Below are 15,556 nucleotides of genomic sequence, written 5' to 3'. Positions count from 1 at the left end.
GTTCCAGACAATTCTAGCATTCTAGACACTACTAGTATTGAAATTTACCAGTAAAAGCAATGAGGTTATGAATTATTTGGGGGTTAAGACGGACAGCTGGGTAGTTTATACACATTCAACACCCTTACTGAGACCATCTAATGCCTCTGTTTAAACTTGTTGAAAGGTAGGTGACTCAAAACTTGCATTCACCACTTTGGGAAAACCGCTACAATTCTACATGAAAGAGCAACATTTTCACAGGATGTTGAGAATGACCTTGGGCTGTGCTGCCAAAGCACAGCAGGAAGGAGACGCCTGATTGAAGGTCAAACTCAGTCTTTTTTAAAAAACTGCTCTTCCTGAGTGAACCTAGAGGTTCCTTTAGGTCAAAATAGGCTAACCAGTAGGTTTTGGGGCTGAGAATGGTTTTTAAGTCTTACTAATCTTCTCTGGAATGAAACCAGGTGATTCAAAGAGAAAAGAGCGTCTGGAATATTTACTAATCCCTGAATTCTTTTCTTTTTCTTTTAAAAAAGGATTACTAGCTTGTGTAATTGCCTCGTTCTAAATTACTGGCAGTATTGCTAAACGTATTTCGATTATGTCGCTAAGGGATCAGCCCTGAATTGTAAAGATTTCGTCAACCCGCCCAAGAATTACCAGCGGATTATCGTCCTACTGCCAAGATGCTTGGTCTAACGTGTATTAGGATTCAGAAAGAAAATAGACAATATGACAGATTTCAAACTACCTTTAGGTTTGTTTAACTCTTGTGCTTATCATAATGTACAGAAATTTGGGAACCGGAAAGAACGTCTGTGAAAACAGCAGCACGGGGTCCAGGCAACGGCCCCCACTTTCCTGAGTTCTGAACCCGGCTCTGTGGCTTCTCAGGTGAGTAAGATCAGGCAAGTTATTTACCCTCCTGGACTCAGTTGCCCTCACCTGTGAAACAGTGAGCGTCACAGTAACAGTATCACCTCATGGGGTTATGGAGATTGAGTGAGGCCTGGTACGGATCTGCATAAAGAAGGGACACAACAATCGATGGCTGTCATAATTCCTTAATCTAGTCATTGTGCTTTCCAGGTGAGGAAACGCAGGAAAGAGACCTGCCTGTGGTCCCACCATCATGTCGCGACAGAGCCGCAGCTGGAATTCAGGTGTGGTCCTCTTCCCGCTTCTCCACAACTTCCACTTTGGACTTTAAACTTAATTCCCAGGATCCTAGGGCCCTTTTTTGTTATAGACCCCAAAGGCAACTGAATACAAACACCTATAAGGCCAGAAAATACCTCCCTCATTTTAATTATTAAAAACATTATGAAATTGACTAAATTGTGATAGATATGCATCCTAAGAGACCAGTAATTTGCACGAGTTCATCGTTTTTCTTTAAATCTTAACATGATCTGGAAGGCTTCAGAAGTGCCCTAATTCTGATCTTTCTCCGCGTTTTCTTTCGGTTTGTCTCCCTCTGGTGGATTTAAAAAAAAATACTTGTTTTTATTTTCAGAGTAACTATAGATTATTGGGGACAGGTTTTGCTCAAGGTCAGAGTTCATCTGTTGTCAGCCTGGTTCATGTTGTGGAACTCCTAGAAAACCATCTTTCCTGGGTGGGAGTCTTTGCAGAGGCTCGACTTCAGGGAGGGTAGAAACAGGCCCAGCACGTCTGCTCCTTCATACCTCCGTGAGCGCCAAGAAGCACATGCGCAGACACAAAGGTGCATTCAGAGAATAAGTGGTTTGAAATGATTCAGCATAAAGTGCAAGAGATTAGCGGTGAAAGGCTGTGGTAAGAGATGGAGTGGAAGGGTAAGCAGGGACCAAATCACAGGGCCTTTTAAGTTATGTTTGAATCTTATTTTGTAGGTAATGGGGATTGTATTAGTTAGGATTAGGCTGCAAAAACAGAAAACCTATATAAGTGGCTTTTAAAACAAAAAGTTTACTTCTGTCTGTGTAAAAGAAGTCAGGAAGTAGGCAGTCCAGGGTTTGATATGGAGCTCCCTGTCATCAGTGATCCAGGGTCCTTCCAGTCACGACTCCATCTCTAGAGTGTAGCCTTTGTCCTCATGGTCCAAAATAGCTGCCAGAGCTCCAGCCATCATATGCATTTATGCAATTGGATAGCTGCATTGGCAATTCAATCTCAATTTCCCAGAAAACAAACTGACTGATTTCTACTCTCAAACCAGCTCTTGCCTTTTGTTCTCTAGCTCCCCATTTTACTATAGGAAAGAGCAATGAAATGAGACTCAGGAAGTATGGGAGACTCTGGAGCTGAGGACAGAGAGTGAGTTCAGAAAACATACAAGAGAGATTTAAAAAGGAGTGGGGACCAGGCATGCTAAATGCTGCACAGAGGTCAAGCCACACAAGATCTGAAGGTCGGCGTTTACAGAGCTGGCAGTAAGGTTATCCGTGACCTTGGCAAGGGGGCGTCTACACTTTTTTTGTAGTGCAGAGCCCGATTCAATGTTGAAGCTCAGGGACGACAACTGCACCGTTCTTGCCTCTCACTGTCGTGTTGATGAGCGCCCTGTGCTTGTCCCAGCCGTGGCTGGGACTTACCACTTCCCTTGAGGTTAGCCTCCAGTGAGAAAGAGCTGAAGTCGTCGGAGCTGCGTTTGTGGAAAAAAGCCTGGGTTCTCTGACCCTGTTCGCACCTCAGTTCTGCTCCTCTAGCTCCACTCTGTGTTTCCTGGACAACTGCTTCTCTGGACCTTAATGGCCCCTGCTCCCTCCTTAGTTTTAACGGCCATCTTGACTTCTTAGCATCTTCTTTAGGACACAGTCTGGTGTTCTCCCGGCTTCTACCACTTACAGCTGCCCAGGCCCACAGCCCCGACGGATGCAGCCTCTACGACGTGAATCTGATGTACCTCACACCCTTCGACACCTGCTACCTCTCTCTCTAAGGGAGCCGGGAAATGAGGAAGGATGGAGAGAGAGAGCAGGAGCCAGAGGGCAAGGAGAGGGCTGGGGGCATCTTCTCGTTTTCAGATGAGAGAGATGCTGAAGAGAGAGTGAAGATGGGGATTTGATGTACAGAGGTCCCTGGGGAGGGGGAGAAGATGAATCCAGCACACAGGTGTGGGACTGGCCCTAAGTAGCAGGAGGGACCCCTATTTCTCTGACGCCAGAGCTAAACAAGAGCTTAAACGAAGGAGAGTTTGCAGCTACTGGTGAATGAGATCAAAACGAAGAAAAAAAACCATCAGTAGAGTTATCGTCAATGACTAGCGACAGTCGGTTCTGATTTAGCTCACGTACTTATGGAGTCCGTGTGTCCCAAGCGATGAGCTCGCAATTTTCATATACATTATCTTTTTAAATTCTCACAAATATTTGACAGTTCACTGTGTCTCGCCAAAACATATATCAATTTAAATTTGTATACACATGTCACATTTTTAAAATCGTTTCACATGTATTATTTAATTTGATTTTTCTAGCAATTGTTGACGTATTGTCTCCTCATTTTACAGGCAAGGAAGCCAGGGCTCAGAGATTTGAGTGATTTAAGTGTAAAGAGTAAAGAGTAAAGCGATTTGAGTGGCAAGCAGGTTTTATGACTTCAGATTCCCAAAGGAACTACTATCTTAGTGGGTCAAATTTGAAAACAAGTTTGAAACATAGGGCATTTTAGACGGCTGCTGTATCGGTGGTAACCAAGTGCTCCCTGTGCCTGAGCTGGCGAGCAGAGCCCGGATCCTGCCAGCTGCTCAGGGCTGTGGGGCGGGCGCCATCTCCCTAAGTCAGGCAGGATGCTGGCCGCTGACTGGGAGGAACTCAGGCTTCCAACGAAATGAGGTTCATTCAGCTTGCTCACCCTGTGAACGCTGTGCTGGCCCAATCTGCAATTTCTGCAATCCTTTTTCTTGTCTTCTTTTGAAAAGCATACAAGATTTGAAGTTCTAAAAAAAATGTATTCAAATTGTAGCAAAATGGAGATTAATTTTGCTCCCCCTTAGAGAGAGCTTTTCATTGCCCTCTCCTGATTTTTAATCGAGTACAGGGAGTCCATTACAAAAGGACTCACGGTTTCATCTGGCGGTTGTTTCTAGGGATTAAATCAGAATCCTCATCCTTCATAGAACAAGCTGTGTCATTATCATGAGAACAGAGAGCCCGTACAATGCATGGTGCCAGTTCCTCAGTCCTGGCCTTGAATGAGGCCTGTCAGTGTTCTGGAGAATCCTAACAGGCTATGCAATTTAGTATCTTAACAATTAGCAGCTTAATCCCACGCCAGGCTCCATGCTAAGCACTCGGCCCACATTATCTAATTTAATCCTCATGACAAGTCTGGAAGGCTGGTAGCATTAGCATCTGCAGTTTCCAGGTGAGGACTCGGAGGCACCAGAAGTGACTTTCTCTGCTGGCTGGCTGTGGACCTTTGAAGAGAGGAGCATGAAGAGAGAAACACCATCTCAATAATGTAATAAATAAAAACCCAAAATTTCTCTGTGTAACATGGAGATGCTCACAGGCGGCCCTTTATTCCATGGAGTATTATTCCTGTGGTTGGAACTAAATTGGGAGCTTCCAACAGAGAAAGAACAACAAGGGGGAAGTGTGGCTAGGGTTATAATAAGGTCCCCTGCCAGGTCCTGGGGAGACAGAATGAGACAGACACGTTCCTGCTCCGTCTTGGGCTCAGAGTCTAGGAGGCAGATTATGGTTTGGTCTATAGGCCATGCATTGCCTCGTCCTATTTAATTCATAATTATAACTTTAATGGGCACAATAGTTGTAATAGAATTTATTATTTTTTTCCCCATTTTTGACCATTTAAAGCATTCTCTCGTGGCTGTGCATTGAGACTTTTTCCAGTTTGGCGCCACTATGGATAGACTATTTTTCCTGCATACTTTTTGGTTTCTACTGAAATATTTTCTTAGAAGATATTTTTGTAGTGTAGTTATTGGGTCAAAGAGTACAAATATCTTTACGGTTCTTCTAATACGTTATTATATTGCTTTCTAGAAGGGTTTGTTATTTACCTAACAAATATTTATTAAGCATCTACATGTATCAGGCCTTATACTAATCATGAGGGATACACTGAAGCATACCAATTTACGTCTCTAGAAAGGTATACTTTTAATTTCATGTAAAATCATCACCACTAAAATTTAAAAAAATTCTTTTACTTATATCTAATTTTTTCTTAAAAAGCTTTCCATCTGTTCTTCTTCTTTTTTTTTTTCTGGAAGATTGGCCCTCATCTAACATCTGTTGCCAATCTTCCTCATTTTTTTGTTTTTTCTTTTCTCCCCAAAGCCCCAGTACACAGTTGCAGGTCATCCTAGTTCTTCTGTGTGGGACGCTGCCACAGCAAGGCCTGATGAGCAGTGTACAGGTCTGTACCCAGGATCCGAAGCGGTGAACCCTGGGCCACCAAAGTGGAGCATGGGAACTTAACCACTCAGCCACGGGGCCAGCCCCTCCTAATTTTTCTTAATGCTCGAATTTAATGGTTGGGTGTTTACCTTCTATTTTTATATGAATTATTGGGGTGTGTGTGTGACTTCTTTTTTGTGTGAAATTCCTTTGCCCATTTTTATATTCTCTTTATTTTATTTATAAACTTATTTTCCTTAGAAAATTGAAAGAGTTCTTTACATCTGCTGTCACAAAGTATTTTTTTAGTTAGCTTACATTTTATTATTTTGAATTAGACATAAGCTTAACATTTTTATGTATTTGAATTTGTGAGCGTTTTCCTTGGCCATATCTTCTTTTGCGTCTTAACTGAATGTCATTTTCCCATAGATCTGATAAGTATCTTATTGTTTTTTTCTGATGGTTTCTCTATCACTTAATGTTAACTACATTTTAGAATGATTTTTAGAGTGAGTTTTAGAATGACTACTTTATCATCCATTCAATTTTTCTATATAGTTGGAGCCATTTCTGCTTTCCCTTTCTATCCCATTGAATACACTTCCATTATCTGCACGTTTTGCCCTTTGAAATACATTGTTGCTTTATAACATGTTTGACTAGAGTCCCTCTCACTAATCTATTTCTCAGAATGTATTTTTGTTATTTTTTTCATGTTTCAAAATCTTACTGGAATATTTGTTGAAACTGAGTTAAATACTATGACACTGGCTTCGAAATTCTAGTTACACCACTTTACTAATTCTCCGTTTATTACTTCACAAGTTTATTAATTCTAAACCTTAGTTCTTTGTCTGTGAAGTGGGGATAATACTAATTACTTCGTAGGATTTCAGGATTAAATAAAAAAAACTCCACGTAAGGCATTTAGTACATTTCCTATCTCACGCTTTGGGCAGGAAAAACGAGAAAAGTGTATTATTATGATTAACTCGGGGGCAAAGAACCGGTTTTGACATCTTCGACGTCAGGCGGACAGACTCTGCCTCTTTCTCCCGGAGGATCGACAAGAGCATCGTGCCACTTTTCTCGCTTAAACTCCTTTTAACCGGCCCGCCTCCCGCGGCCAGAACCCGCCCCTTCCTCGCGAAAGATGCTAAGGTACCCGAGCTCCACGTGGTAGCGGAGCCTGGGGGCGGGGCCTGTTGCCTAGGAGATGGGGGCGGGGCGGGGCTACGGCCCAAACACAGGCGCTTCCGGGGGGCGGGCGGAAGCGAGGGCGCGGCGCCTGACGCGACGCCAGGCAGCCAATCAGAAGGCGAGGCGCGCATTCAAATGGCAGCGGCCGCGGGCGCCGGCTGAGAGTGGCGCGGGGCCGGCCCGGGAGGTGTCCGCGGGGACAGTCGGCGGAGGAGCGAGGTCTCAGTGCTGGGGGCGGGCGAGTGGACCCGGCTCGGTCCCCCGCAAGCCCCGGGTCCGGGTGGGGGCGGTGGGGACCCCGAAGGAGGGGCGCGGGGCGGCGCCTCCGCGGAACCGGTTCTCCGGGCCCCCAGGCCTCTCGGCCGCAGCCTCCCCGCGGGGCCCGGCCCGGTCGGTTGGCCTCTAGGGGAACACTGGCTGTCACAGTAGTGACCAGTGGGGACGCGTCCCCGGGGATGTCGGGGTTCGGGCTGTGACCTCCCTTCTCCCTTTCCTGGCAGTCTTCCTCAGAGTCCGCGGCGAGGCTTCCCGGACGAGCCACACGCCGGTCCGCCTGGGTAGGTAGCCGATCATTTTCAGCTGCGCCTGGTGGCCCCGCTCTTCCCTGCCTTTACATTCGCTTCCATAGACGGGAAGACCGTGCCCTTGGATAAAGGGTTGACGGGAGATGCTTGCATCCTGGCGGATCCTTGGTACCCATCGTTATTTATTTAGGACTTTAAAAGACTTCCTTAAAAATCGACTTCCGTTCTTTCACTCTGTGATAGCAGTGATCTGTGGAGCAGCGGGAGCAGGTGTCATTTTACAGGTTAGAGCCAGGCCTGCAACTCTAAAGACTTGTTATCGGTATAACCAGTTTGATGCCTAGTGGACCAGAAGCGTGACTTCTTAGCTGTCGCTCAGGTTCTCTTTCATTTGATGAGAATAACAAGAATCATACGAAGTTCTCACATATTGAGCTATATGGTTTCAATCTGATTTGGCCTAAAAACTTGTTTTTCCCAGAGCAGTCCTCAGCTCAATAGATATCACTCTGTCTTTCTTTCTTTCTTTTTTTTGGTGAGGAAGACTAGCTGTCAGCTAACATCTGTTGCCAATCTTCCTCTCTTTGCTTGAGGAAGACTGGCCCTGAGCTAACATCTGTGCCATTCTTCCTCTACTTTGTATGTGGGTCGCAGCCACAGCATGGCTTGGTGGGCAGTGTGTAGGTCCACACCTGGGATCGGAACCCACAAACCCCGGGCCGCCATAGTGGAGGGCACAAACTTAGCCACTATGCTACCTGTCTGGACTCTCTCTCTCTTTCTTTTTTTTAGGTAACATTGGTTTATAAGATATAAATTTTGGGTGTAGATTACATCATGTTCACCACCCAAAGATTCATTACCATCCGTCACCATATATATGTGTCTGATCACCCCTTTGGTTCTCCTCCCACCCCTCTTCCCCTTGTAACCACCAAGCCAGTCTCTGTTTCTATGTGTTTATTTGTTATTTTTATCTTCTACTTATGAGTGAGATCATATGGTGTTTGACTTTCTCCCTCTGACTTATTTCGCTCAGCATAGTATCCTCAAGGTCCATCCATGTTGTCACAAATGGCCAGGTTTCATCGTTTCTTATGGCTGAGTAGTATTCCATTGTGCATATACACCACATCTTCTTTATCCATTTGGCTCTTTTTTTTTTTGAAGATTGGCACCTGAGCTAACATCTGTTGCCAATCTTCTTCTTTTTTTCTTTCTTCTTCTTCTTCTCCCCAAATCTCCCCAGTACATAGTTGTAGGTCCTTCTGGTTGTGCTGTGTGGGGCACGCCACCTCAGCCTGGCTTGATGAGCAGTGCTAGGTCTGCGCCCAGGATCGGAACCAGTGAAACCCTGGGCCGCTGAAGCAGAGCGTGCAAACTTAACCACTTGGCCATGTGCTGGCCCCTATCCATCCGTCCCTTCATGGGCATCTAGGTTGCTTCCAAGTCTTGGCCATTGTGAATAATGCTGCAGTGAACATGGGGGTTCATGTATCTTTATGCATTTGTGTTTTCTTGTTCTCTTGATAAATACCCAGCAGTGGAATAGCTGGATTGTATGGTAGTTCTATTCTTAATTTCTTGAGGAATCTGCATACTGTTTTCCATAGTGGCTGCACCAGTTTGCACTCCCACCAGCAGTGTATGAGGGTTCCCTTTTCCCCACATCCTCTCCAACACTTGTTTCCTGTCTTGTTAATTATAGCCATTCTGATGGGCGTGAGGTGATGTCTCGTAGTTTTGGTTTGCATTTCCCTGATAATGATGTTGAACATCTTTTCCTGCTCCTGTTGGCCATCCGCATATCTTCTTTGGAAAAGTCTGTTCAGATCTTTTGCCCATTTTTTCACTGGGTTGTTGGCTTCTTTGCTGTTGAGATGTGTGAGTTCTGTCCTTCTTTTCTGTAGATTGGTTGCTGATTATTTGTGTGGACACTTTGGAGCATGAATGCTGGATAGATGTTGTGGACATATTTACATGCACACCCGTCTACCGTGTTGTCTAACTGCTGGAGAACAGGCTCTCTACTTTTCTGGTCTTGTAATTTTTATCAACCTAGCAATTAATTTATAGTACTTATATTTGTTGTCTGATACCTTTTTGGGAATAATCTGCCTTGTGACACCTCTCAAACTAATCTCCATGAGGCATTCCTACAATGTTGTATATACATTCAACAAGTATTAGAAAATGCTTTACTCTAGCCTTTGACTTAGTAGCTACTTAGTAGCTAGAGTTTCCATTAATCCCTCTCCCTACTCCTCAAGCTGGGGGTACCCCCAAAAAATCTTTCCCGACATGCACCTTTTATTCGTGTGTGTTATAATACATATAACATTTACCATCTTAACCATTTTTAAGTGTAACTTTTTTTTGGTGAGGAAGATTGGCTGTGAGCTAACATCTGTTGCCAATCTTCCTCTTTTTTGCTTGAGGAAAATTGGCCCTGAGCTAACATCTGTGCCATTCTTCCTCTACTTTGTATGTGGGATGCCGGCACGGCATGGCTTGATGAGCAGTATGTAGGTCTGTGCCCAGGATCTGAACCTGCAAACCCTGGGCTGCTGAAGTGGAGAGTGTGAACTTAACCACTATGCCACCGGGCTGGCCCCAGGTGTAACATTTTTTTAGTGTACATCCTTACAAACATTCTCATTGTTGTGCAGCCATCAACACTGTCCATCCCCATAACTCTTGTCATCTTGTAAATCTGAAACTCTGTACCCATTAAATAACAACTCTGCCTTCTATCCTCCCCCAGCCCCTGGCAGCCACCATTATACTTTCTGTCTTTGTGACTTTAACTTCTCTAAGTGCCTCATATCAGTGGAATCATACGGTATTTGTTTTTTCGTGACTGGATTATTTCACTTAGCATAATGTTCTCAAGGTTCATCTATGTTGTAGCATATTGCAGAGTTTCTTTCCTTTTTAAGGCCGAATAATATTTCATTATATGAATATGCCACATTTTGGTACACCATTCGTTGGTCAATGGACACTGGGCTGCTTCCATGTTTTAGCTGTTGTGAATAATGCTGCTATGAACATGGGTGTACAGCTATCTCTTGGGGACCTTACTTTCAATTCTCTTGGGTCTATACCCAGAAGTGGAATTGCTGGGTCATATGGTAATTTTATTTTTAATTTTTTAAGGAACTGCAATACTGCTTTCCACAGTGGCTATACCATTCTAGACTCCCACCCGTGGTGCACAAGGGTCCCACTTTCTCCACATCCTCACCAACACTTGCTGTTTTCTGTTTTTTTGATCGTATCCATCCTAATGGGTGTCATGTAGTAGCTCATTATAGTTTTGATTTGCATATCCTTAGTGATTAGTGATGTTGAGCATCTTTTTATGTGTTTATTGGCTAGTCGTATATCTTTGTTGGCGTGTGCTTTTTACATCTTTTAAGTCACTTGGCACAATTGGCCTGATATAAAGGCTGTGGATTCCTTCTAGACAGAGGTCTTGTCTTTGAAATCCATACTATCGGTCAGAGGGCCTGGCACATAATGGGGACTTGGTGAATATTCGTTGAATAATGATCGCAAGCTCTTTGAGGGCAAAGATTTCTCTGAAGCTGCTTGGGACCAATATCTGAGCTGGAGAGCGTGATTTATTCTAATGTGTTCCTCCGGGAAGTTGCTTTCACAATGGAGCGTTGTCATACTTCTAAAGCCTGTTTGTAGTCTGTGCAATCTAAGGTTTTTTTTTTTTTTTTTGTAGTTTACCTGATAATTTTGGAAACTGATACCTAGGAAATGGCTGGACGTCACATGACCATCCAAAGAAGAGCGTAGGTTCTACAGGGACGCTCTGTTTTGAAATAACTCGCCGCCACAATGTCGGCGTTCCCTGCGTGTGGTAGGAACGACAGCGATGTCCTTGGCAGTCCTCCCCTCCCAAGGAGTTCCACGCCGAGGGGCCCCGCCCAGAGCAGCCGACTACAGCCGCATCTGAAGTCGGATGTGTCAGAATGTGAAAATGATGATTCATTATTGAGATCTGCGAGTAAAATCAGAGACATCAATAGTACTTACGTTATCTCTGCCTGTAAGAAAACAGGAGATAGGCCCCTTAGCCCTAAGCCTGCAGGGAGATTGACACTTCAGAGAAGAGTCACAAGGAACAAAGAAGCATCTTCGCTTTGTAGTGAGTTGGGAGACTCCACTGAGAAAACAGCAGAAACGCGTCTTACATTACAACGTCGCGCTAAAGCAGAGTCTGTGGGAAAGTGGAAAACAACACAGAACGTGGGGGGTGAAACAGGAAATAATTGTGCTCCACGGGAACCTTGTACAAATGTAAAGATTGTAAATAATTATAAGATCTCCTCTGTTGCATCTTCTGTACCTTTAGCTGAAGATCCAAAAGATGTTGAAATGACAGCTGATGAAAAATGCAAAGAAACGTTTTCTACCCTCAGTGGGGCAAGTGAAAATGCTGCGCTTAAGTACTTAAGTAACAGAGCACCCACGGGTTCCCAGAGTCAGGTTGTCGTTAGATCTGGACACTCAGCTGCCAGACCTCTTCAGAGCAAGTCGGACAGCAAAGTGTCAGGAACGGGAAACTTACACCATAGGAGTACTGGGAAGTATGTTGCAAAAACTCCAAATAAATTTGAAAGCTTAGAAAAAAGAACACCTACGAAATGTATTACAGAACACAGATTGACACCGAAGGGCGGCGTGTTTCAGCTCAAGAGCCCAGCCGAGTCCATGCTGAAACATCGGATGCCGAGCCTTCAAGTTAAACACAAGCCGAAAAATTCTCTTCTTGCAAACAAAAAGGAGGGGTCCCAAGAAAATACACTCCCTCCTGAAGGAGAAACTGCAGTTCAGAATGCCGCTCCAGAGACAGACCCCTTGAAAGTAGAGAACAGTCAAGTGACAGTGGCGGTCCGTGTCAGGCCCTTCAGCCAGAGGTATGGTGCACCTTTTAAATGTACAGCCAAGCTCGCGATGTGTAACGTGTCTGATTCCTCTCTGCCTTTGGAAAGTCGTAAGATCTCTCTCCAAAGGGGTTGTGGGTGAGACAGTCACAGATTACAGGTAGGCTTGACAAAGATGGCCGTGACAGTGTGAATGTGGAATCTAATTATTTTAAAATACTTTAAAGGATGACTGAAAAACCTCACAGAGTCAGTAGGTTTCAACTTTGTTGTGTGTCTCAGCGAATTAGAAGAGGACGAGGTGACCACTGCAGTGGGGAAGGAACCTCTAGTTTGAACCTAAAGGGTCAGTTGTTAAAGGCAAGTTGTACAGCGCTGTAAAGCCTTTTAGCCACAGTGTGGGGTTGGTGGTAAGGGGAGAGAGCTGAGGGTGAGCCGATGGGAGAGAGTGGGGACATCTAACAGAAAAGCCCCAAGAACCGTGATGGGAAGAGAGGCAACAGCAGGAACAGAGCCTGGGGAACAGAATCCGAGATGGATGACTGCCCTGAAGAGAACTGAGTGTGGGACCCTGTGCCTGATTCCAGACTCCTCAGACCAGCCCCGTCAGCAGGGCTGGCGTGGAGGGGCACTTGTTGGATGGACGAGGCACGTGGTTTCCAGGATGAGTTCTGATGTAAAGCAGAGTTGGGGGAAAAAGGGATATCTGGGACCAGACAAGGACAGATAATGTTTTTCTGCAAATGTGGAGTAGGTGCAAGATTCCCACTGAAGTCTGAGTTAGAAGGAGGATGTGCATGAAGGCCCGTGATTTTAAGGGAGATAGTCTAAAGGAGGGAGGGATCTTTGCATTAACGGGAGCAGTAGCTAATAGCCAGAAGAAAGTTATGATCCAAACTTACATTTAACTGTGTTTGTTGGAATGATATTTGTATTTCATACCACCTTTATGTAGAATCGTACCTCCCAAATTTCTTTATATTAAAAATGAGTTTTCAGATTTGAACTGAGTATCGGTAGATTGGAGTAGGTGGGGTGGGAAAAGATGGGTAACTGTAAACGTAGGGTAGGCTTTCTGAGCAAGAAATGCGGAACTCCGCTTTCGCTTTGAGTAGTGGCGTTGGAGCCACAGGAAATACATTTTGGAAACCCACTATAATCATGCTTGCTGGTCCACGTTTTCCACATGAACTAAAGAATTATCTTGCCCTTGAGGAATGTTATATTTAACTAGTTTTGAGGTCCTCATTATATTCTGTGGGAATAATACTCAAAATAATTGCAGTAACTTGATATTTTTCTTTTCTGCTTCTTTGTGCTGCTTTTTAAAGAGAGAAGATGGACAAAGCATCCCAGGTGGTCTTCTTGAATGGGGATGAGATAGCCGTGGAACATCCCGACATGAAACAAGTGTACACTTTTAGTTATGATGTTTCGTTCTGGTCTTTTGACGACCGTCATCCTGACTACGCCAGCCAGACGGCCGTCTATGAGGCCCTGGCCGCCCCGCTCCTGCAGCGGGCCCTGCAAGGCTACAATACATGTCTCTTCGCCTACGGTCAGACCGGCTCTGGGAAGTCCTACACGTACGTTCTGTTGCAGATACACTTATCCAGAAGTGTTTACATCTTCTTGTCTGAGAAGCAGCAGGGTTTGATAGAAAGAATGTAGTTTTGAGACCACACGCATCTGGGCTCAAATCTCATCTGTTTTACATGCTAGTTCTGCAAACTTGGGCTTCAGTTTATGCAGGAGTTACTGTTTACCTCGTAAGCATCCTTGGCCCCATGTTCCTGTAAATCATGCTTCCCGTGTAAACCAAAGCCCAGAGAGGTTATCTTGTAAGTATTGTCGTGAGAACTAAACGTAACTCATCTCCCAGGTGGTGTGGTGATGACCCGTCCAGGAGGGGAATGCTCGGTTTCGTCGTAGCTGACGTTTCCTGAGCTCTTACCACACTGCAGGCGCTGTGCCGAAGGCTCTGCTTGTCCTCGCTCACAGCAGCCCTCTGAATTAGGTAGTTCTGTTTATTCCCACTTCACAGAAGAGGAAATGGAGGTTTACTGAAGTTAAGTATCTTCTCCAAGGTCACAGAGCCAATAAGTGGTGAAATCAAGATTTGAACTCGGGCAGATTTGGCTCCAGGGCCCAGGCTCTTAGTTATTAACGACGAGGTTTAATTAGCTTGCTCCCCACGTCCTCCCCAACCCATTTCCCCAAAAAGAGTAAAAAAGTAACTAATTAGCTTCATTCTCCCTATTCATAACGTATTTTCCAGGATGATGGGACTTAGTGAAGAACCGGGAATAATTCCAAGATTTTGCGAAGATCTTTTTGCTCAAGTAACCAAAAAGCAAACCCAAGAGGTATGTTCTCATGGTCTCTGCAAGCCTTCCCATTGGACTAGAGAGCAATCAGATCAGGTTAGGATCCGAGTCACGGCCACTAGGGAAATGCTCAGCGGACGTGGTTCTAGTTTCTGGATGCCTCTCCTTTAGAACAGAGGGGTGGAGAGAGGGCGGGCATTCTGGGTTCAGCATTAGCTTCTCCTGGCGGACGGTGACAGAGGGGTCATCTCTTCTGTCTTTCTAGCTTTCTCTGCTTTGTTCCTCTTGTGTGTTTGTGCTGACTCGCAGCGTGGCAGTTACGTTCCATTGTGCGTCTCTACGGAGGCAGCTGCGCAGACTTAACTAAGGGCGGCAGGCTTAAACTTCAGACGCCGCCCCGCAGAAAGAGGGTCAGAGGCTGGAGTTTGAACCCAGGTTCGACTTCAACGGTCGTGCTCTTCCCCCTGCACTGCACCTGAAGGGCCGCCACTGGCCTCCCTTTTCACCCGTTCGTTCATTCACTCGGCAAGCATTGCTGAGCCTCGGCTGTTTGCCAGCCAGTCTGTTAGACCAGTTTTTTTCCAAATTTGCTTGATCACAAGAATCAGCAGTGATGTGGCAGGGGTGTGTGTGTGTGGTGTGTGTGTGTATGCACGTGCGTGTGCACATTTGCTAAAATTCTCTTCTGGAGATTCTGATTCAGTTGGTCTGAGGGGAGCCTGGGAATTTTTAATTTTCATATTTTTCCCCTAGTAATTCTTATGATAGGAAAGTTGGGACAGTACTGTACTAGATGTGGGAGTATGGAATTAAAAGACCCAGGCCCTGTAGTTAAGAGAGTGTAATGATGGGGCTGGCCCCGTGGCCGAGTGGTTAAGTTCGTGCACTCCGCTTTGGCGGCCCAGGGGTTTGCTGGTTCGAATCCTGGGTGCGGACATGGCACCACTCATCGGGCCATGTTGAGGTGGCATCCCACATGTCACACCTAGGAGGACCCACAACTAGAATATACAAATAGGTACTGGGGGGCTTTGGGGAGAAGAAGAAAACTTGAAAGATTGGCAACAGATGTTAGCTCAGGTGCCAATCTAAAAAAAAGAAAAAAGGAAAAAAAGTGTAATGGGAGATATGGGCCAGTAAACAGCCAAGTACAACCAATTGAACACTAAATAAATGAAATACTGTGATAGAGTGAGAACAGGGCCCTGCGAGGATATGTGCACTTGGAAGGAGACAGAACTTTTCTTAGAGGAGGGGACAACTGAGCT

The 15,556-nt window shown here is 45.1% G+C and overlaps 1 protein-coding gene and 1 long non-coding RNA gene across 4 annotated transcripts in view; both read left to right on the top strand.

Annotated features, from left to right (window-relative positions):
- Nucleotides 1-288: 288 nt before the first annotated feature.
- On the top strand, nucleotides 289-1,315 carry LOC139080607 (uncharacterized). The gene is made up of 3 exons (XR_011535228.1): nucleotides 289-446; nucleotides 775-876; nucleotides 1,072-1,315. It is a non-coding gene; the product is annotated as an uncharacterized lncRNA (long non-coding RNA).
- Nucleotides 1,316-6,578: 5,263 nt separating this feature from the next.
- The window catches only part of KIF14 (kinesin family member 14), a 52,825-nt gene continuing 43,847 nt past the window's right edge, over nucleotides 6,579-15,556 (top strand). For 2 of the 3 annotated variants that reach the window (XM_070602021.1, XM_070602019.1), the window contains exons 1-5: nucleotides 6,579-6,755; nucleotides 7,037-7,093; nucleotides 10,797-11,994; nucleotides 13,293-13,547; nucleotides 14,240-14,327. In XM_070602021.1, the coding sequence (XP_070458122.1) occupies nucleotides 10,913-11,994; nucleotides 13,293-13,547; nucleotides 14,240-14,327 (1,425 nt within the window). In that variant the 5' untranslated portion in view covers nucleotides 6,579-6,755; nucleotides 7,037-7,093; nucleotides 10,797-10,912. Of the gene's footprint in view, nucleotides 6,756-6,966; nucleotides 7,094-10,796; nucleotides 11,995-13,292; nucleotides 13,548-14,239; nucleotides 14,328-15,556 lie in introns of those variants that run through there. The other variant, XM_070602020.1, reaches the window with a different exon arrangement.

This window comes from Equus przewalskii, chromosome 31 (assembly GCF_037783145.1).
Source record: "Equus przewalskii isolate Varuska chromosome 31, EquPr2, whole genome shotgun sequence".
NCBI lineage: Eukaryota > Metazoa > Chordata > Mammalia > Perissodactyla > Equidae > Equus > Equus przewalskii.
The sequence above is the reverse complement of the archived record's forward strand: the minus strand, read 5'-3'. Positions and strand labels throughout refer to the sequence as shown.